Here is a 22,116-nt window from a genome sequence, read left to right as displayed (position 1 = left end):
CTTCCTTCCCTTTCTCAGACTGATGCACTTTTTATCTCCCACAGCCAGGAGGTGTCCTCATAAAGAAGACCCACAATGCCTTCCTCTGCTGTGAAGGTATGGAAAGCTGGCCCCGATTACTCTGACTTGTGGGAGGGTCCTGGAGGATTTTGCCTTCCTCCAGGGTGCCAGAGTCTGCTCAGTGAGGAAGTGCAGGCAGCACCTTTCCTTTCTGGCCAATGACCTGAAATGTCCTAGTTCCACTCAATGAGGGTAGGGGAGGCTCCCCGTGGTACAAACAGCATTCAGCTGAGACACCTGCTGGAGTCTGCATATCATGCTTAGGCCCTGCTCCCCTCGCAGCCTGAGCAGCATCTTTCACACCCAGCTTCTGTGTCATTAATCCCGGGGCTGTTTCTTCCTCAGGGGATCCAGTTTCTGATGTTGTTTCCCTGCAGCTGCCCAACCAAGTCCTGGAGGGATCTGGCCGAGCCACTGTCTCTGTTATCGGTGAGGTGCTCCTACCTGTGTCCTGGAGAAATCATAGAATCATCACAGAAAAGTAGGGCTGGAAGTTTATCTAGTCCAACCCCTGTCTGAGGCAGGATCATTCCCATCCAAACTGTCCCATACAAATCCATAATCTAAACTCTTCATAAAACCATTGTCAACCTTGACATAACACAAGACATAACACTCTAGCCTGCTACAGGTAAAGCAGGGGAATCATGGCAGCCAATGCCCTGCTTCTAGAAAAGATTGTTAATATATGCTCAAGAGATCCCAGGGACAGGGCCACACTCCCCATTTCAGAGGAAAATAAAATCCCCCACAGTCCATATTAATCCAACCATGGGGTAAAATTCCTTCCTAACCCCGAATATGGTGGTTGGTTGGACCCTGAGCAGAGCAGCAAGTCCCTGTAATCAGGAACATCCAGCTTTAAGTCTCAGTAGGAGCACTGGCACATGCCAGTCACCATCCCCAGCTTTGGTTGCAGCCAACATCTCTCTGAGGGATTAAAAAAAAACAACACACCTGATACACGCAGCAGTAAAGCAGGGGAGGATGGGCAGGATTCCCTTCCAGCCCCATGTGGCAACCAGCACATCCCAGAAACATGGAAAATACCTATACTATATCATAGGCATAGCTACACCTAGATCACCCCTGACCAATGGCTGTCCAACCTCCTCTTGAATGCCTCTGGTGATGGACAGTCCAAAGCTTCCCTAGGCAGTCTATTCCACTGCCTCACTGTTCCAACAGTGAAGAAGGTTTTCCAGATATCCAATCTCAACCTGCTTTACTGCAACTTCAGGCCATTGGTCCATGTCCTACTCTCTGCAGCAAAAGGAAAAAAGTGTTCTCTCTCTTCTTTACGGTAGCCCTTCAACTATTTGAAGACTGCTATCATGTCTCTCTTAAGTGACCTTTTCTCAAGCTGAACATGCCTAGCTCCTTCAGCCTCTCCTCGTATGACCTGCTTTCCGAGTCCTTTATCATCTTTGCTGCCCACCTCTGGACCCTCACTAGAGACTTCCCCTGCATTTCTGAACTCACCCAGCCCTAGTCCACAGCCTCCGTCCTGTGAGATACCATGTGGCTGAAACCAAAGCCCCTGAAATCTGTATCAAAATCAAAATCCTTCCCTTCCTCAGAGGAGGGCTGTCCAGGATGAAGTTGATCTCCAGCAGCTGTGAGGGAGAAAGCCAGTTTCTTGGACAGGCCATTCCACAGGTCTCAACCTAAGGAAAGATTTAATGAAACTGAGCCAAAAGGCCCTTCCAGTGTTGTCCCAGTTTCAGTCTCTGTGATCTCTGCCACCACTAACTTATCTCTGCCCCTTGACCTTCCACCTGTAGGTAGCTGCATAGGGTTGCATTGCCCCTGAATCTTCGAGTTTAGTGAAGCCAGGCTGATCCTTCTCCTCAAAATAGCTCAAGACTTGTACTCATTCGCTTCCTCTTCTCCCAGCTCCCTGCAGCGTATGGGTTTCTAATCTTGTGGTGCCCATGGCTGCACTGTTCCAGAGGATGGTGACCCCAGAACCATAAAGAGAGAGAGATATTATCAGTGTCCTGTGCCAGAGTGGACACCTTTTTGTCCAGAAGCCTGTCAGAGGTCAGAGAAGGCAGGAGTCATGCCAGGCAATAAGACCGAGCTCAGCGGCATAACTAAGAATTTTGCACCCTGATCAGAGATACTGGAGAGTGGGGGTGAGGGGCACTGGAGAAGGCGGAGGGGCAAGAGGGAGGGACTAGGGACAGTACTGAACACCAGGGATGCCTATACACACTACGGGTTTTAATCCTCATTAAATTAAATAGGTTTATAAAATTTAAACTTGTTTAGTTTGGAGTGTTGCATCTGTGTTACACGCGCTTGGTTTTCAAACGAATGAAACTGGGCCCCTGGCTGGCACTGCAGGAGAGTGGGACAGTCCAGCACTGCACCACCCCCCTGGTCCAGGACCCCCCACCCCCACCCCCACCCTGTGCCTATTCCCTGGTATGCAGCTGTGGAAGCAGGGAGCTAGTAAACAAGAAAAAAAAAAAAAAACCCAGAAAAAGCCACACACAAAAAAAAGTGGAAGCAATTCAAAAGCAAAAGCAATTCAAAGGGGTGAACTACAAAAGAGTCGCAGCACCATCTTTTGGACAAACAGGCTCATTACAAGTCTTTGAGTGCCCGTGTTTTTGAATGCAATAAATCCATGGCTGCAACACTTTAATTCCAGGCAAGCCAAACTAAACTACATCCAAGGAGTTTTAGTTTAATGCACAAGAAAGGCTTCTAAAGCATCGGGAAACCCCACTCATGCAAACAGACATGCAATTGCAGCTCATGAAAGGGCAAAAATCTCGGTGTGTACATGAACCCCAGAGAATTTTACAGCATGCAGGTTCAAGCTGCTGTGGCCAAGGCAACCTGAAGAGCACCATTCTTGCTCCCTGTTTCAATTGGCATCTGGAGCTGGTGCCCTGCTTGCCCATCCCTAGTTACAGTACTGGCTGCGCTCACATGCTCGTTCTTCTTTCTCAGCCTTCAGGGGATATCACGGGTGCAGTGTTGCAGAATTTAGCTGAGCTGCTCCAGATGCCTTTTGGCTGTGGGGAGCAGAACGTGGCCAAGTTTGTGCCAAACATCCTGGTGCTCCACTACTTAGAAAAGATAAAACAAGTGACTCCAGAAATCAGACAACAGGCACTGGAACACATGCAGAGTGGTAAGCAGGGTCCTTCCGTGTTTTCTCCACTAAAAGGAAGGTGTTCGATATCAGAAACAAAGGGCTTTGGCAGACATGTGTAATGAGTTCGAGACTAAGATACCAAGGGGCTATTGGCCAGAACAGAGAGGCATGGGCAGAACGTTACGTCTGGGAGATCTGTGACAATGTGCACAGCCACAATGATTAAGGCAGCTATCTTAAGGATGAGAAACCTATGCATTTTGACATACAGGACTTATTCTCTGTATTTGTTGATTAGGGCCCTGATCCTGGAGTTGGGGAAAAGTGGGTGGGTAATTAGTAATTTGCATTCCACACAGTGGGGAATCAGTGTTTCCTCATCTACTGGAGGCAGAAAGTTGTCCGTGTAGTTGTGGTCTGTTGCTGTCAGTGACAATTCTCTGGCCAGACCTACCATAGGGTACAGTTAGGAGGAATCCCATAATTTGGTATTTCTTTGTATTTCAGTGTGTGCTTTGGGGTAGGTATGTGTGTGCATGTTGTCTGTGTCTGGCCGAGCTGCCTGCTGGAGGAGACCAGAGCTCAGCACTCACCTCTCTGTGCTGTACTTCACACTGGCCTGTGCTGCACTGTCTCCTGGGACAGGGCTGCAGACATCTCTGAGAAGGGCTGTGAGGGAAGGAGCAGAGCTGGCCTAGAGCCACTAGTATGTTGTAGGTCAGGAAGGGGAGGGAGGGAGCAGAGGGAAGCCTTTATCATGTGGATGAAACTGAAATAGTCCAACAATTTGTACCAGAGAACACCAAGGCTGGCTCCAGTCCTTCTCAGTATTAGACTTACACCTTAACAATCATTTCCTTTATCTCCAAAGCATGTAGGTGAAGAGGAGTTAAAGGCTGGGTTAGAGAACCACAAATGGGATGGTGTCACGTATGTTCCCTCTGGCCTAACAGACACGAGACTTAATCAGAGCCCATGCCTTATTCATAGCAATGTGCTAGTTAGGGTTTCCTCAAGGAGAAGCCAAATTAAATGTGAGGGGGGTGAAGCAAATAAGTTTGTCCTATGGTCACCTTGGTAAGGACTAGGGGCAGACTCACTGGCACTCTCCAGCAGTCTGTACTGCTCTGGTGAAGCAAGGTGACCCAAGGGTATTGTTGGAGCAGGACAAGGCAGCAGAGCTGTCTCTGTGTGTCTTGTGTAGCAGATCTAGTGCCTGTGGGATTCCACTGCAGGGGTCTGATCCCAGGGGAATCATCACAGACCAGATCATTGTCTCTGTCTCCCCAGGTTACCAGTGCCAGCTGCTCTACAAGCATGACAATGGCTCCTACAGCGCCTTTGGGAAGCATGAAGATGAGGACAACACCTGGTGCGTGGGCCATACTGGTGTGCTCCATTCACTTTCTGGCCCTGGCAGAGCCAAGGCCAGAAGCTGCCTGCTTTTGGGGGTGGCCAGGATAGATATCCTTTGCTCTCTGCCTGCAGGCTGACGGCATTTGTGGCTCGGGCCTTTGGCCAGGCAAGGGCCTACATATACATTGATGAGCAGCATGTGAAGGACGCTGTGGATTGGCTGGGACAGAACCAGCTGCCCAGTGGCTGCTTTCAGAGTGTGGGGAAGCTCTTCAACAACCACCTGAAGGTACAGACACCTTTCACTGTTCATGGAGCGAGGGGGACTAGAGCAAGGGAAAGAGGTGCTGGTTCTCTTGCTGTTCCCACAGACCCACGCCAGGGCTCTCCATATCCACGGGAAAGTACTCCCCAAGCCCAGAAAGAGTCATGACAGCTGGGCTGAAAGATGTATTTTGCAATATCAGTGTCCTTTCAGCTACTGCCCTGTATCTACTTAGTGGATCATTTCTGAGAAGTGCCAAAGCAGCTTCATAGGGACTCCATTTTCATGGCTTCTTGGTGAATCCAGATCAAACATGCCCTGTTTACTAGTAAAAAGATGCTCCAATTACCAGCCCTCAAATCCTTGACTGGGCACTGAGGCAGTAGGCCCCACCTACCCAGCCCTCTTCCACATGCATCAGCCCCCTAAATTAGGGAGGAAGGACACCATGGGCCTCCCCAAGCTGCCAGGAAACCATGTTGAGTGCATGAATGGCGCGTGCTCCTGGTGGCTGGGGGGGGCCTGACTGTGCCAGCGGTGGCAGGAGCCTGGCAGTGGTGAGCAGAGAGCTCCTGCAGACACTGTCATGGGTCAGTGACCACCTGCAGGCACCTCTGGCAGCATCAGCAGCAGTCAGGGGCGATAATGGATTGCCCGCAGGCGCTGCCGACAGTGTTGGTGGTGCCTTTTTGCAGGGGTTGCGCTGCCACACACAGGGGGTCCAAATGCACCCACATGCACCCCCTACGTGTTGCCCCTGGTTGAGTGTGTTACCAGGTGCCCCCCAAAGGTGTCCTCACTTCTTTCTTCCTGGGGTTAATGCACAGAAAAGGACCAAGCCAGTTGGACTGATTTTCTTGGCAGTGAGGCTGAGTTGTATGGCATCATGCCATAAACCCACCCTCTAAGCCAATCTTCACCAACTGCTTTCTGGCTTTGGTGCAAGGAGCAGGAACACATGGGTGGGGTTTCTCTCCTCAGGCAGGTGACTAAACAGTATTCCCTGACTCCACAGTATCAATGTACCCAGAGAGAGCTCAGTCTCCAAGGTCCTTTTACCCAAATGCCCTCCAAAATAAAACAGGGCCTTCTGTCAGGGTAAGTCACCTGAACTTGATTTGCCTGAAATGGCAGCTCTGCCCTCATGGCATAGGAGAAGGAGGAAACTGCTGAGGCAGCAGCATCTGCTTTTGCCTCACCTGATGGCTACTGCTTCCTCCTCTCCATCACATGAATAGCATTCCAGATCAGGGAGCTTTGGCCCTGGCTGTATTCTCAGAGTAGGACAAGTCTCAGCCATTGTGAAAATAGCAGGACCCACCCTTAGACTGCTTCCATGATTCTTTCCTGTTTAATTCTGGTTTTCCCCAAATGACAGCAAGCCAGATCTAACATCTCTGGATGGCTCTTTGACTGGGGAGATGCCCCATCAGTATTATGTAGAACAACTTGGCCTTCCAAGAACTAGCTTTTCATCTTGGATTTGTGCAGTTCCTAGTAAGGCTAGGCCAACTTTGAGACCTCTCAAGCAAACTTTTCCATCTTTACCTATCCTTGGGGACACAGTCAGACCCAGGCATATACGGAGTAAGAAGTTCTTTCAGCTCTGCTTCCCAAAGGGGATACTGAAAGGCTGAGCTATATGGGGAGGAGGGTTTATGCCTCAGCTAGATTATTTCTCAGTCTCCAAGTTGCAATGGGTGCAGCATTTGATCTGCACTTTTGGAGCAAGATCCCTCCTCAGAAAATCCCAAGGGCTTACGAATTGGGAAGGTCAGGACCTGAGACAGGAGCTTTATTCCCTGCTTTATTATCTTTGGTTACTGAAGACATAGCCAACCCAATTTGCAGTGCGTGCATGTGGCCACAATTCAGGTTACTTCTCACTATCCCCCCTAGGATCCTGCTAATCTGAGGGAGCTGTTGCTGCCTTTTTCTCCTAAGGGGCCTATTTGCCACACTCCAAGCAGGCGATGCATTCCTTCTCTCCACTGCACTTGTTCATCCCTTTTCCTCATCTCTCTGTGTGTCTTGCAGGGTGGAGTGGATGATGAGCTCTCACTGACAGCCTACATCACTGCTTCATTCCTGGAGCTCCATCTGGATGAAAAAGTAGGTAGCTTCTGAACTGCCACAGGATGTGAGGGAACCCACCATTTTGCCACCGCTCTGTAGGTACAGGGAGGGGTCAGTCTGAGTTTGTTCAAGTCCAGCCACCACATTTCTGCTTTGTGCATTTACCAGCATGGAGCAGGCAAAGACCTGCTGATTCTGAGTTAAGGAGCAATCTTTTGCGCATCTTAAGTCAGTGTGAAGCTCAAGGGCGTGACTATCCTCCCAAAGCTGCTGGCTGTCACCAGGAAGCTGGTAGGACACATAACAGATTCCATTTTGGACACCACACCTCAGCCCAGTCCTTCATTCCCATTGCTTTGCTTTAGCTACAGATGCCCCAAAATGGAAATGAAATATATTTTTTGGCCTCAAATTAAACCATTCGTTTGACTTAGAAATTAATGTGTTTTTTTCCCTTCCCCCTCCCTCCCATTTCAGCAAGCAAAGCTGAAGACAACATTAATTTTGTTTTGATCAAGATCTATTTTTCCTCCCCACCTCTTGGACACCAGAATTCAGTGAGTTATAAGGCAAGTCTACACAAGACGTGTTAATGGGCATTAGCTTAATTTAATGTGCATTATGGGCATGTGTCTACATATGCATGCACTTAATTGCATTAAAATGGCAAAATTAGGCTAATTGCTCCTAAATTTGATACCTGCAGGTATCAAGTTTAGGTGTGATTAGTTAAAGTACTAACTTTAGTGCTGAGTCTGCCCAGCCACTAGGGGCACATAGCAGGACTGAGGGGATGTGACGCTAAATTTAGTGCCAAGAGCATTAACTTTAGTGCCAAATGCATTAACTTCAGTGCCAAGTCCCTGCACGTATAGACACCTGTCTAAAATTGCTTAATGCGCATTAAATTTAGTCATGCTTATATGCACGTGTAGATGTGCCCACTGTGTCCTACCCAGCTACCCAGGGCAAGATGTTATATCTGACCCAGACTTCCTGGAATATATCCAGCTTAAATATGGTGGCTGTTTTGTCCCATGTTACCAGAAACCTGGTTCAGGCCAGATTTGTGTATTCTGGCCTTCACTCATTTCAAAACCTAGGCCAGGAAACTGGAAAAAGATCCTTCTGGGATGTGTTCTCTGGCTGTATCTGTGATTACTAGGGATCAGGTATAGATGTCCAGGGACTATCCTAACAGCCTTGATGGCTTATGTCTTTGCCCTGACCAAGGACACAGAGATGAGGCAGCAGCTCCTGGAGAAGTTAGATGAAAAATTTCTCAAGCCTGGTACAGGTACATCTTTTGGTAGATACTTGATTCCACGGGCACTGTCCTGGCCTGTGGTTAAAGCATGATTCTGGTGGGTTGGGAGTAGAGGCAGATGGGAATTTTCGGACAAAATGTTTTTTGTTGGAAAATTTGGGCTTATCCAAATTGAAACATTTTGTGGGATATAGCTGCCTTGACATGGCTTCGATTGGGAGAGGTTTCTCAGATACACAGTAGAACTTCTTCACGCATCCAAGATCTGGTTCAAGTCTCTACTTCGGTGATGCACACAGAGAAAAAAAAAATAACCCCAAATATGGCTGCACCATTATGATCTCTTCATTAACTTACCACACAGGAACATTGTGACTCACTGTGAACTGTTCTCTAAAAACATCAGTTCAGTGTTCAGCAGCAATCCAAAAGGCAAGAAAAAGAGTTAGGAATTATAAGGAAAGGAATTGTAATCAAAACAGTATGATCTTTTATATATTTGTGGTGTGTCCACACCTTGAATGCTGTGTGTGGTTTTGGTCCACATAATTTAAAAAGGAGATTGAGGCCCTAGAAAAGGTATAGAGAAAGGCAACAAGATGATTAGGAAGACCTTATGAGGAGAAACTAAATAGGTTAGGGCTGTTCAAATAGACAAGTTTGTAAAGAGGTATTTGAGGGAGGACATGATAGAGTTTTACAAAATAATGAATAAAGCAGAAAAAAGTAGGGATTTATTACTTATGGTCTCTCCCAATACTAGAACTAAGAGACACCAAATGAAACTATTTGATTGAAGGTCTAAAACTAACACAAGGAGTTCTTTTTCATATAGCGTGTAATTAACTTGTGCAACTCCTTGCCACAAGACATTGTGGAGGCTGATAATTTAACCCAGTTTAAAAGGGGATTGGACAAATTCCAGGAGGAAAGGTCTGTCAGTAGGTCCTAAACATGGTAGGTAGGACACAACCACTTAGTCAGAGTTTCCTAAACCTCTGAATACTCAAAGCTGCACCACTGGAAGAGAAGCACAAAGTGGAAAATTCTGGACGTGCTCTGTTCACCCTCCCTCTTAGCATCCATTCTGCACAAGACAGGTTGCTGGGCAAGATGGACTGACCTATGAGCTGACCCAATAAATAGACAATCTTATTTTCTTAGCCATATAAGTGTGAGCAAGCATGTTTCAACAGGAACAATACTAGAGCCTTTATTTGGCCTTCAGTCATCCTTGCTCAAGCAAACTCTTTGTGAAGCCTGTGGGAGCTTTGCCAGAGAAAGACATTAAGGATCCAAAATTTCTCTGAGGAACCGGCATCCCTCAACATACATCAGTGTCATTCACACCTCATGGCACTCAACACTTGGGAGGATCAGTCCCTTTGCATTTGCACCACTAGAAGCCTTTTTGTTATAAGCTGTGGGGGCAGGTGTCACTTTGGGGGTGTCTCATTATAAGGACATACAGCTCTTTGGAACAATGCTGCTGGTTCCATGCTTGGCCTGTGGGCTGGCAATAGGGCTGGCAATAGTTAACAACCTTTTTGATCTTCCAGTTCCAGTTATACTTGAATGCTGTGTATTTCTATCTGCATGAGATTCCCTATTATCTCCCTTAAGGGAGAACCTGCAGGTTCTTGAAGATCTCTTTGGCAATGGGGAGAGACCACAGGAGGGGAATCAGACTGCATGGCTTCACTGTAGGCTGCCAGCTACTTGCTGAAGGAGGATGGACTGCTAAGGACAGCAGACCTGAATCCTGGGGAAAGTGCCTGACTGAGTAAATGAAGGAGGAGATTCAGCTCTGTGCTATTCTGATGCAAACCCAGCATGACTTTGATTCCTCTGTAAATTCACTATGGAGTGACTTTGTGTTGATATTGCTGGAACTGAGATCAGCATCTGGCCCAGAGAGGACAACTAGCTTCTGTCCTTGAGTAGCCTTCCCTAGGAGGGTTGACATAGCCTTCACCTGTAAAAATCAGTTTTCTTCTCTCTCCTTCTTTAAGCTTGGGTCTCTTCTGCAAAGTGGTATTAAGTTCAGCACTGCAGGTTTCCATGTGTTTTGTGATTCAGGGTATGTCTGCACTGCACAGTTAGCTGAAGCTCTTATCTGGGTTTTAGCCTTAGCCACACTATCATCCACATCCACATAGAAAGCCTCTGACATGGGTCTGGAGTTGCTTGCATAGCTGGGGGTGTGGGTTAGAAACCCAGTTCTGGTTTAAGTGGGGCTAGCAGGTAAAAAGGATGCTGGCAAAAATCAGATGCATGTTCTCAGTAATCCACTGCCTTTCCCACAATTGTCCTGAAAGATAGAGAAGATTTTACATAAGTAATGTCAATAGCTGGGAAAGAATCCTAGACCATGCAGAAACAGGGAGGAGGAGAGTTTCAATTCAAGCAAAAACAGTCTCTGCAAAGAGGATTATCAACAGGGTCCTACTGAGGACTTGGGGCCTATGTGCAGCCTGGTTGTCCAAGGCATTGAGGGCATCCATTCTGCCAGGGGAAATGATTAGGTGACTGGCATCCCAGAGTACAAGGTAATGAAATGGGGTTCAGGAGAAGCTCTGGACCCTGAACAAAGAGGTTTTCCCAGATAAGGGTAGGGGTCCCTGATGAAGTGAGTGAACCCTAGTCCCTGGGGGCTTCCAGGGCATGGTAAGCTGGCATTCTAGGTCATTTTATGTCTTCCTCCACTTGTTTGCAGATGAGCCAATGACAGGATCCTCATCGCTGGTTGAGACCATGGCCTACATCCTCCTGGCTCACCTATCCCAACCAGAGGTGACAACCAGTGACATCACAAAATTGTCCCCAATTCTGCGTCAGTTCAACCAAAGGTGCAACTCCTTTGGGGGTTTTTATTCCACTCAGGTAACAACACCGCTCCCTCAGAATGTATGGGGGGAAAGGCAGAAAGGAAGAGAGACACTGAGTAACTGGAGAATTGCTGGGGAGTTATCCCTTAGGGACTGGGGAGTTGCTGTGGAGTTATCCCTTAGGGACTGGGGAGTTATCCCTTAGGGACAGATTTCTCTAGGGAGGGATATGTGACTCCTGCTGGTGATGGAGGATGGGAGTGAGTCTCTTAGAGTGCAAACAGACATTGCCCTTGTGCCGTCCCTGACCTTTGGCATGCTCCAGTTGCCCAAAAATGTTTATGCAACCAAACCTAGTCACAGCTTGTGATGCCTTATAGGCAAGGATCTTTGTTCTCTTATTGTGCAACCCAGAAATTCCCCTGCAGGGGATTCCCAGAGGGTGCCTTTTATACTGCTGTGTCTTGAAACCATGGGGTTTCCCCTGCTTGCAGGGGATTTTTGCAGGGGGGCTTCTGGGTCATGCATTTATGCTGCCATGCCAGACCCTGCAGAGGGATGCCTGGTGCATGTGTCTGCAAGCAGGGGGACCTGCATGGGGAGGTTTTGCATAGGCATGCCCTGGATATGAAACAATGAAACATGTGCCTCAGGTTGAGGCACAGCACCCAGGGCTGTTTCCCTGTATGATTGGGCACCTGAAGCCCCAGGAGTGGCAAGGCTCACACCCTGTGGGACAACAGGACACACCCAAGAACAGCTGATGCTGCAACAAAAACAATGTCTATTTGTAGCCTTAGGGAAGCCAGGGTGATTTATGATATAAACCTGTACCCACAACCGGGAGTGCAAGTTTTAGCACTATCAAGATGTGGTATGGGTCAAGGCTGCAGTCCTGATACTTATGTTCTAGGCAGTGCAGACCCTGCCTGCTTGTGAACCTTGTTACTGGTGCCACAAGGGGCATGGACCCCTCCAGGCTCTCCAACTTATGGGGAAATGCTGAAGCTGGGAGCCCACATCCCAGAGACCCTGTTGCTCCAAAGCAAAGAGGTGGTGCACATACACAATCAGCTGACTTTGCCTCTCTCTCCAGGACACTGTTGTTGGCTTCCAAGCCCTGATTAAATATGCAGGCCTGACTTACTGGAAGGCAGGGCACACAAAGGTGATGGTGAGATCTGAAGAGGCCCTCCTGCTGGAGTTTCATGTGGATGGGAAGAACCAGCTGGTGCTACAGCAAGCACCTCTCCTTGGCATCCCAGGGGTGTACACAGTGCAGGAGGCTGGGAGTGGCTGTGTGTATGTGCAGGTAAGTGAGGGCCACCAGGGATACGGTCCCGTGGAGTCCAAAGGCATTTTGCCAGTGACTTCCATGGGAGCAGGATTTTCTACCAAGCCTGGTGTGAACTATAACTCATTCACTCCATAAGCCATGGGAGGCTCTGGCCTACCCACATGACATGGTTAGCATGGGCTGAGTGCATCCACAGAAGAGGATTTTCCCTGCAGGAGCATGTTTCAACTCTGCTGGCTTAACCACAATGGCCATGCTGCAGTAATGCCTTCTGAGAGTACTTGAACAGCAATTTTATTAATAGGGTCTGTGATTTTAAGGCCCAAAAGACCATTAGGGTGGACCTCCTACATAACACAGACCATAGAAGCTCACCCAACACCTCCTGCAACCAGTCCCAGTAATTCCTGACACACCTGCTGGTACAGAGAACTGTGCATGTCTATTCCATGATGCAGTGCCCCTTGGGATGTCAGCTCCATAGAAATGTTGTTGAAAGTGAAAAAGGAGGGCAGTCTAGCCCTCACACACTGGCACTATCTGTGCAGCTGAAGAACCATCTTAGAACAGGGATGGACAGTTATTTCGGGCAGAGGGCCACTTACTAAGTTTTGGCAAGATGTCAAGGACCACATGCAAGGCAGCCAAGGGAAGATAAATATTAATGTTCTGTATTTTTTAGGGGACCCACGGGCCAGATAGAATGGGCTAATGGGCTGCATTCAGCCCACAGGCTGCATTTTGCCCACCCCTGATCTTAGAAGCATCTAGAGGCTATCTGAAGACTGTGCCACTCCCTGGCTCATTAACTAATTCAGCCCAAAGCACCAGGCACAAAGGAGGAACCATAAGGTCTAGGTCATCCCTGGTGAAGTTTCATCGAAGCCAAAGGACTTGCAATAGGGAAGGGTTTGAGCCTACATGAAAACCATATGACAAAAAGACAAGGACACAACCACAAACTGAATCAGCTGTTTAGACAGTTACAAACTGGGTAAAGCTGAGGGTGGCAACATATGACCTATGGACTGGATTTGGCTTGCAGAGCCACTAGATGTAACCCACAGAGCCCAAGAGCTTTGCCCATGCCCAAGTCCACATTGGCACCTGCACCAGAACTAAGTAGTGAGGAGGTGTGCCAGAACCAAGCAACTTCCAGCTGCAGCCTTGCTGCCACTGCTTTTTCCCTCCACACCCTAACCTCCCCTTGGCTGCATCATGGGCACAGCTTACAGCCAGTGATGAGTTGTGCCAGGGCCAGGAAGCTAGACACTGCTTCCATGTTGCTGCCACTTCTCCCTCTTCCTTATGCACCTTCTCCCTAGCTTCTCAGCTGTAGTGCAGAAGTAGCAGCAGTGTGGACACAGCTTCCACCTGCCCAGCCCTGGCACAGCTCCCCATCAGCTGGAAGCTGCACTCATGCCCCAGCCAGGGAGTGAGAAGCTGGGGGAAATAGTGCAGGTGCAACTCCCAGTTGTGTGGGAGCAGAGAAAATCTCCCACTGCTGATGCATTGCAGAAACCACGCAGCCTGCGTCAGACTGGAGCCAGTTTGTTCCAGCCTGTGACTTGAAAAGGTTACCAGCTGCTAGGTTAGAAGGATGTGGTATATAGGATGTGGTTTTGCCGAACGAGGCAAAAGAGGGAAAGGGGCCAGGAGGCTTCCCTGGCTGACCAGAGAAATCCAGGGCAGCCTAAGGGACAAAAGGGGAGCACATAAAAAGTGGAAACAGGGAGAGATCACCAAAAACGAATATACCTCCTCTGCTCATGCCTGCAGGGAGGCAGTTAGACAGGCCAAAGCTACCATGGAGCTGAGGATGGCAACCCAAGTAAAAGACAACAAGAAATTATTTTTTAGATATATTGGGAGTAAAAGGAAGGCCCAGGGAGGAATAGGACCCCTGCTAAATGGGCAGAAACAATTGGTGACAGACACGGGGGACAAGGCTGAACTCCTCAACGAGTTCTTTGCCTCAGTGTTCCTAAGCGAGGGACACGACAAGTGTCTCACTGGGGTTGTAGAAAGGCAGCAGCAAGGTGCCAGACTACCATGCGTAGACCCTGAGACGGTGCAGAGTCACTTGGAAGAACTGGATGCCTTTCAGTCAGCAGGCCTGGATGAGCTCCATCCGAGGGTGCTGAAGGCACTGGCCGACATCATTGCAGAGCCACTGGGGGGAATATTTGAATGCTCATGGCGCACGGGCCAAGTCCCGGAGGACTGGAAAAGGGCCAACTTGGTCCCCATTTTCAAGAAGGGGAGGAAGGAGGACCTGGGCAACTATAGGCCAGTCAGTCTCACCTCCATCCTTGGCAAAGTCTTTGAAAAAATTATCAAGGCTCACATTTGTGAGAGCCCGGCAGGGCAAATTATGCTGAGGGGAAATCAGCACGGGTTCGTGGCAGGCAGATCGTGCCTGACCAATCTAGTTTCTTTTTATGACCAGGTTACGAAACGCCTGGACACAGGAGGAGAGGTGGATGTCGTATACTTAGACTTCAGGAAGGCCTTCGATACGGTATCCCACCCCATACTGGTGAACAAGTTAAGAGGCTGTGACTTGGATGACTACACAGTCCAGTGGGTGGCGAATTGGCTGGAGGGTCGCACCCAGAGAGTCGTGGTGGATGGGCCGGTTTCGACCTGGAAGGGTGTGGGCAGTGGGGTCCCGCAGGGTTCGGCCCTTGGACCGATACTCTTTAATGTCTTCATCAGTGACTTGGACGAGGGAGTGAAATGTACTCTGTCCAAGTTTGCAGATGACACAAAGCTATGGGGAGACGTAGACACGCCGGAGGGCAGGGAACAGCTGCAGGCAGATCTGGACAGGTTGGACAAGTGGGCAGAAAACAACAGAATGCAGTTCAACAAGGAGAAATGCAAAGTGCTGCACCTAGGGAGGAAAAATGTCCAGCACACCTACAGCCTAGGGAATGACCTGCTGGGTGGCACGGAAGTGGAAAGGGATCTTGGAGTCCTAGTGGACTCCAAGATGAACGTGAGTCGGCAGTGTGATGAAGCCATCAAAAAAGCCAATGGCACTTTATCGTGCATCAGCAGATGCATGACAAATAGGTCCAAGGAGGTGATACTTCCCCTCTATCGGGCACTGGTCAGACCGCAGTTGGAGTACTGCGTGCAATTCTGGGCGCCGCAATTCAAGAGGGATGCGGATAACCTGGAGAGGGTCCAGAGAAGGGCCACTGGTATGGTTAAGGGCCTGCAGTCCAAGCCCTACGAGGAGAGACTAGAGAAACTGGACCTTTTCAGCCTCCGCAAGAGAAGGTTGAGAGGCGACCTTGTGGCCGCCTATAAGTTCATCACAGGGGCACAAAAGGGAATTGGTGAGTATTTATTCACCAAGGTGCCCCCGGGGGTTACAAGAAATAATGGCCACAAGCTAGCAGAGAGCAGATTTAGATTGGACATTAGGAAGAACTTCTTCACAGTTCGAGTGGCCAGGGTCTGGAACGGGCTCCCAAGGGAGGTGGTGCTCTCCCCTACCCTGGGGGTCTTCAGGAGGAGGTTAGATGAGCATCTAGCTGGGGTCATCTAGACCCAGCATTCTTTCCTGCTTATGCAGGGGGTCGGACTCGATGATCTATTGAGGTCCCTTCTGATCCTAACATCTATGAATCTATGAATCTATGAAAGCTGGGGGCCTTTGTTTATGCAGGGAACCCCCACAAGATTATATAGACATATTCCCTCTGCTTCTCCCCCAACAGACAACTCTGAGCTACAATGTCCCACCCCATAAGAGTGAGGCGGTCTTTGTCCTGCACGTGGAGACAGCCCCAGTGGAGTGCAATGATGCAGCTAGGAAGCACTTCGACCTCCATGTGGCAGTCAGGTATGGGACCAACTCTTCTCTTTGTACCAGAGCCAGTGACCACTGACATGGTCTCAATGAACAGCTGCACAGTGGAGTTCCCTGACTGCAGGGACCAGGAGGGAGCAACAGGCCCTTTCCTCTCCCCCATCTGCCCATGCTCCCAGGCCAAGGAAGCCTGTGGAACAGGTTCAGAACAGGGAGTGAGGGGACAGCTAAAGGGACCGGGGGAAGGTTTCCAGTTAGAAGATGAGCTTGTAACAAGCTCCAGGATCTCAAATGAGGGCCTCAGTGATCTCTCTTGGGGTGTGGACCGACATCATATTTGAAGCGTTTCACATGCCTCTGAAGCAGTTTTCAGATAGTTGAACATGCCCTTTGAAATGCTCCAAAAACAGGTGAAGTGCTGCAGAAGTAAACCTATTGAAATGAGGTACTATTTAGAAGTACTTCAAAATGAAGAGCACCCTGTTATGCACGGACATGCTATGGAGGGTGACAGGGGGCTCCTGGGTGTTCTGGCTTCTCACCGTCCTCTGCTCTTCCCCCTTCCCCCAGCGGCTGGAAATTGGGAGAGAGCCAGTCAGGGAGCACTGTCCTGTGCACTCTGCCTCCATTGTCCTGAAGTGTCTCTGAAACTGGAGCTGGGATTCCTTAAAACTGGGAGACCAGAGACCCCGCACAGAACTGGGGGAAACTGCATTCCCACACTAAAACCAGGATTCCTGCCCTCTGGGGGCTTACTGCCCTTTCTTCCATTGGGCAGAGGGGATGTTAAGTTTTGCACATCAGTGTGGGAGCCAGCAAACATTTGCTACAGCTCCCCCCATAGCAAATTTACCACATTCACTCATGGGTCACAAGAAGTATCCTCCGCTTGCTTAGAGTGCTGAGGTGGGTGCCATGCCCACTGCTTCTTCTCTTCCTCTAGCTACACTGGGAACCGCAGGAGCAGCAACATGGCCCTGATAGAAGTGAAGATGCTGTCAGGCTTCATCCCCGTGAAGAGCTCTGTGAAAGCAGTAAGCAGCTCCCCTCCCACCTGCCCTTCCCTGGCTGTAAGGGACTCTATATTCTAGGTGTGGTTCAGTTAGAGACCCCCACAAACCCGCCAGCACTTCCTTGCAAAGAGAATCCCACCCATGAAACTCCAAGTGCTGTGAAGATATGGCCTAAGGGTGTTTATACACATGCTCTGGGAGTGGGACGGGAGGAGGGGCTCTAATTAGAGTGACTCTGAGAGCTGCTCTAATTAAAGCACCCAGAGTATCTTGTGTATCAATGTCCCCGCACTGAAAAATGGTGGTTGGGGGCGCTTTAACTAAAGCTCATTGAACAAGCTTTAGTTAAAGTGCTCCTGCTGCCATTTGTCAGCATGGGGATGTTGATACACGAGACACTGGAGTCTGCTGGAGCGTGGTAATTACACTCTGCTCATGCACAGGCACCCTGAGACTCCTCAGAACTCAGCCAGTGGAAATGTTCTGAGTTATCCCAGAAAGGCAGCACTTGGTCTCCAGGCTGCCCCTGCAACACACTGTCTGATACCAGGCAAGGCTATGTCACTTGGCATCCCAGAATTCCAAGGAGCTATGAAACCACACAGTGGGGCCTAGTGCTGTATTGCAAAGTAGCGCTGAGATGGGAGGAGTTGCCTGAGAGCTTTTACAACAGACAGTGACATAGCATATGGCATCACTGAACCTTAAGCAGTTATCAGGGACATGTCTGCACCCTCTCTGTGCCATGCTCAGGAGCACCAATGTGAAACACTTCCTGTTTGCTCACTCCCACTGTGGACATGCCCCCTCTCAGACATGCAACAACTTACCTGCCTGGTAGCAAGGAGGAGAGTATGCCCAGTGCTGCTATCAGTCCGTCTGTCTCAGGGCTGCTCAAGGGGCCAAATTCTACTCCACCTATTAGGCACGCAAGTGGATAGGCCTCTAAAAGTAATTCTATTGCATCCTTCCTGAGTCCCTGAAAGACATGTTACTACAAGTGGCGTCCCATGTGAGCCTGTCCTGGGTTCACTGCTGCTTTTAAGGATAAGTTAGAAAAACACTTGTCCAGGCTGGTTTAGATAGGGATTGTCATGCCTTGAGCAAGGGGATGGACCAAATGACTGCCTGAGGTCCCTTCCAGCCCTACTTTCTATGTCTCTAGGTAAGTCTCTGCTGCTCCTGTGCAAACCTTAGAGAGGTTCCCGCTTCACACCCCAAGTGCTCCCAATCCTGTTGTTCTCAAGGAGGTCCCACTTAACTGTCATGTTGTACAATATTTGCCCTACATGAGATGGAGTCAGTCCTCCTAATAGAGCAAGGGGTCTGGATGGAAAGACACAGGAGGCTAGGTGAGGCTCTGAGGCTACTCTGTGCCCCCAATCAAGCCTGACTGTGATTTCACTTATGGCAGTTTTACCCTGACTTAACACTTTCCACATCCAAACCACTCTCACATGGGGGAGATCACAATCCTGCCAATGAGCTGATTCTAAACAGTGTGCATGTCTCCTGTTCTCTGGCAGTTGCAAAAGATACCCATAGTGAAGAGGACCGAGGTTGACCCAGAGAAGGTCACCATCTACTTGGAGGAGGTAAGTGCAATGCAAGGCTCCATCTGACCATTAAAGGGCAAGGGTATGTGCATGGATAGATCTAGAATTTTGAAAAGGCAGGTGCAGATGGTGAGGTGCATCATCACATATAAAACAACACATCTTTTTCTCTAGTTAAAAATAAACTAGAAGCTTTATGCTAGGGGTCTAGGGCTGTATTTTTCAGTTTTAAATTGAAGCAAAACAAATATAACTTCATTGGAATGAGTTGAAGACAATATGCAGGCTGTGAAATAGGAGCGGCTCACAGACAGCAGAATTTCAGAACAAAGGGTAGTTTGATTGGTGGAACATCAAGATTATGAAAAAGAGGAGAGGGTCACTAACACCCATGGAATGAACAGTTTAGAAGGGTTCAGGTACATTATAATTAGCCATGAAGTCAATTGACTCCCTCACTGTTGCCTGAATAGTAAAATTGCTGCCACTGCCAGGCAGTTGGTTTTAAACTTAAGGTGGACCAGGAATCAAACTGCACCAGTGCATCTCCCCCCTCACCCACCTCAATTCACCCCTGGTCTACTTACAAAAAGAAGAAGTCCAAGGGTTGGGGAAGGAAGCTAGGGTTGAAGAAGAGAAAGAAGGGTGCTAGGGGGACCTGAGACCACAGTAAAAAAAGAACTCCCTAATTGGGAGATAAAGCTGGAAGTAGGGTGAACTGGAGAAGGAGCATCCTTCCTTCCTGTTCCCTTCCATCTTTCTCCACAGCTGGATAAGACTCTGCAAAACTTCACTTTCTCAGTGGAACAAGAGATTGAAGTGCAACATCTGAAACCGGCAACAGTGCATGTCTATGACTACTACCAGCCAGGTGAGACTTTGTTGACAGAGGGGAAAAGTCACCATCATTCCCTCTCCTCTCCCAAAGACAGCTCTGCTGGTGCCCCTGTCTGATCTGGCAGGCCCTATGGTTATCCTAGTCCTGGGCTCCACACACAACTTTGCCAGTGCCTTTCACTCCTGTCCTGTGGCCCTTTGCTATCCCAGCCTTGGGTTCCCTACATACAGCCACAGGGGTTTATCTTGCACAGTATTTTTCTAGACCTGGGCCTCTCAAGAGTGGAGGCTGCCTGCCTCTACTGTGGCTTTGTGGTGTTACATCATTGCATTTTGACCCTCCTAGCTCTGATCCCTGGTCCCCTGGCAATATCCTGGTATCTCCAGCCCTTGTGGTCTTCTGGAAATGTTTATGCTTTTGTTTCATGAGGTTGAAAATTGTGTTTTACTCTGAGTCCTACACTTAAGGGGACCCTTCCCTACTGCCAATCCTGACCAATCAGGGGGAAGAACTTCATGATATGGAGTCACTCTAGCATCCATTGGTGCTCTTTTTTCCCTGTGGAGGCTGGGAACATGCCTGTTTTCCACCTTAAAGTCTAAAGAGAATATGGCAAGGAGGCAAGGTCCCCGTGGATTCTTGTGCTGAAGGGAAGGGAACTTAGGGCTCTGTAATTACTTTCCTAATCTACCTCTCACAGCAAACTTTCCTTTCTCTTGCAGATGATCATGCCACTGCAGAATACAATGCCCCCTGCAGCTCAGGTATGTAAGGCTGTGCCCTTGAGGAGGCAGCACTCAAGTAGTTAGTGCAGGGGGGTAGGAGTCGGGCTTTGTACTATTCCTTCCTCTGCCAAGGACAAGTCAATTCACCTCTTGGCACCTGGGTTTACCTAAACAAGCTGGGCCCTGGAGGGGAGAAGCTTTGTATGTAACCACACCACATCCTGTAACTACATAATACTCTCTGATCCTCAGGCTGGGTATGAAACAGTGTCAGCGAGGATAACTGTTCTGTTCCCAAGCTCCCTGAGACCTGGACCAGATCGTGGTAACACATTTGAACTGATGTCTAAGTAACATATTTGAATGTGTTAAAGATAAAAAAAAACTCAAGAGCAGGCTTCCATCACACCTAACTGTGTAGTCTTCACACTCAGCCAAAGGTGCATGGGGGTGGACCCAGTGACACAGATGTGAACAAAGTGACTTGGATCTCTTTCCCTGAGCCATGTTCACCCTTTAGATTTCTTAGTGGAAGTTCATTCAGCTTCTTGTGTCTTGTTCTTTCTACAGAGATCAAGAAAGAGGATTCCCACTAGAACTTCTTAGCTGTAGAACCTGAATTCACACTGCAAATGTGGAAGAACATCACAACTACTGTGGCTTTTCTGTCAAGCACCACTCATTTCTGGTTCCTTTAGCTTTCTCTTCTTCCTTCAACCCATGTCTGTCTCTTCCGTGGGAAACCCAGGTAGACCTGAAGATACTTGACAGGTCAGGGGCCTAGGAAAGGGATGGAAAGGCCACTGGATTTCAGACCCAGGTGGAATTCAGTGGCTGAAGCAGCAAGAGAAAAATAGAAGGAAAAAGAGATGGAGAAACATGGTCCCCCTGAGGTGCCTTGGGAGTTCTATGGTCTCTTCCTTGCCTTGGTTTTGTTCTTTGACTGGGATTTCTTTAAGAATCAAGGGAAGGCTTTCAGCTTTGCAGAGCTCAGATTTCGGTCCCAGCTACCTCAGAACAAAGTGGATGTTGAGCTCCAGGCTTTGGTTTCCATTCTTACTTGATGAAAAATAAAACAACTATACTAGATTAGAGGCTGGTGTCTCATGCATTTCTGGTAAAGGCTGCCTCCCCACATCACCTCGGTATAGTAGCATTCCACCTTCTTCAGGTCAATCCTGTCCCAGCTTCATGTTTTAAAATATAGCACTAATGAATGCTTCTGCTTTGGCTGCCTTGGGCAGAGATGGATTTACTTTTTTTTCCCCCTCCCCTGAATAGTTTGAGCCAGGGCAACACCAGATCAAGGTTCCAGCACACAGAGGCACTCACATGCACATTAGATTCACCACTAGTATTTTCACCTGTCTGTGGAACAAAGGCCTCTGGACCAGCAGGAGAGTTCAATCTCTATTGTCTTTTCTATCCTTTACCTCCCAAATGAGGACGGTAACATGAAGACAGCCAGCTTGATGGGTGTTTTAGTGGTAATTTACCCCATTAGGAAATGAGTTGAGCTGGTGAGCTAATTTTTGATGGAACACCGAAAAGTAAGCAGAGTGAAATCACAGTCAGCTGCTATTGTCCTGGGTTGGAAACAGACTGCTGCTTGTGGGAAGAACTATGAGATAAAGTATGAACTATGAGGAGGGGGCTAGAAAAGGTGCCCTAAACATAGCCTTTCTCACTTCATCTGACTGGAAAACTGCATCAGTGAGATCACTCCATCTATGTCATAGTTTCACAGTTGGTAGGGTCAGAAGGGACCTAAGCAGGTCATGAAGTCCGAACCCACTGCCATGGGTAGGAAAGGATGCTGGGGTCAAATAACCCTGGCTAGGTGATTGTCTAGCTTCCTTTTGAAGAAAACCAGGGTAGGAGTGAGCACCACTTCCCTTGG

General features: G+C 48.7%; 2 protein-coding genes across 6 annotated transcripts; both read left to right on the top strand.

The window, feature by feature from the left end:
* The first annotated feature begins 7 nt into the window (after nucleotides 1–7).
* On the top strand, nucleotides 8–10,941 carry LOC132243187 (alpha-2-macroglobulin-like). 2 transcript variants are annotated; one of them, XM_059726774.1, is made up of 7 exons: nucleotides 8–96; nucleotides 406–489; nucleotides 3,025–3,208; nucleotides 4,463–4,544; nucleotides 4,661–4,817; nucleotides 6,831–6,905; nucleotides 10,853–10,941. In XM_059726774.1, the coding sequence occupies exons 1-7, from the start codon at nucleotides 76–78 to the stop codon at nucleotides 10,862–10,864; spliced, it is 615 nt and encodes a 204-aa protein (XP_059582757.1). In that variant the 5' UTR covers nucleotides 8–75; the 3' UTR covers nucleotides 10,865–10,941. The 2 variants fall into 2 exon arrangements, with proteins under 2 accessions (XP_059582757.1, XP_059582756.1); XM_059726773.1 differs by lacking the exon at nucleotides 10,853–10,941 and adding an exon at nucleotides 7,347–10,846.
* Nucleotides 10,891–21,305, top strand: LOC106737331 (alpha-2-macroglobulin). 4 transcript variants are annotated; one of them, XM_059726770.1, is made up of 9 exons: nucleotides 10,891–11,019; nucleotides 12,061–12,276; nucleotides 14,711–14,782; nucleotides 15,993–16,117; nucleotides 17,028–17,118; nucleotides 18,624–18,692; nucleotides 19,422–19,524; nucleotides 20,214–20,255; nucleotides 20,787–21,305. In XM_059726770.1, exons 1-9 carry the CDS (start codon nucleotides 10,891–10,893, stop codon nucleotides 20,810–20,812), a joined length of 873 nt encoding a protein of 290 aa, XP_059582753.1. In that variant the 3' UTR covers nucleotides 20,813–21,305. The 4 variants fall into 4 exon arrangements, with proteins under 4 accessions (XP_059582753.1, XP_059582754.1, XP_014456233.2 ...); XM_059726771.1 differs by lacking the exon at nucleotides 20,787–21,305 and adding an exon at nucleotides 20,469–20,758; XM_059726772.1 differs by having other exon boundaries at nucleotides 10,899–10,985.
* Nucleotides 21,306–22,116: the final 811 nt, after the last annotated feature.

Source organism: Alligator mississippiensis, chromosome 4 (genome assembly GCF_030867095.1).
Source record: "Alligator mississippiensis isolate rAllMis1 chromosome 4, rAllMis1, whole genome shotgun sequence".
Classification (NCBI taxonomy): domain Eukaryota; kingdom Metazoa; phylum Chordata; order Crocodylia; family Alligatoridae; genus Alligator; species Alligator mississippiensis.
This window is presented reverse-complemented; position numbering and strand designations above follow the sequence as displayed.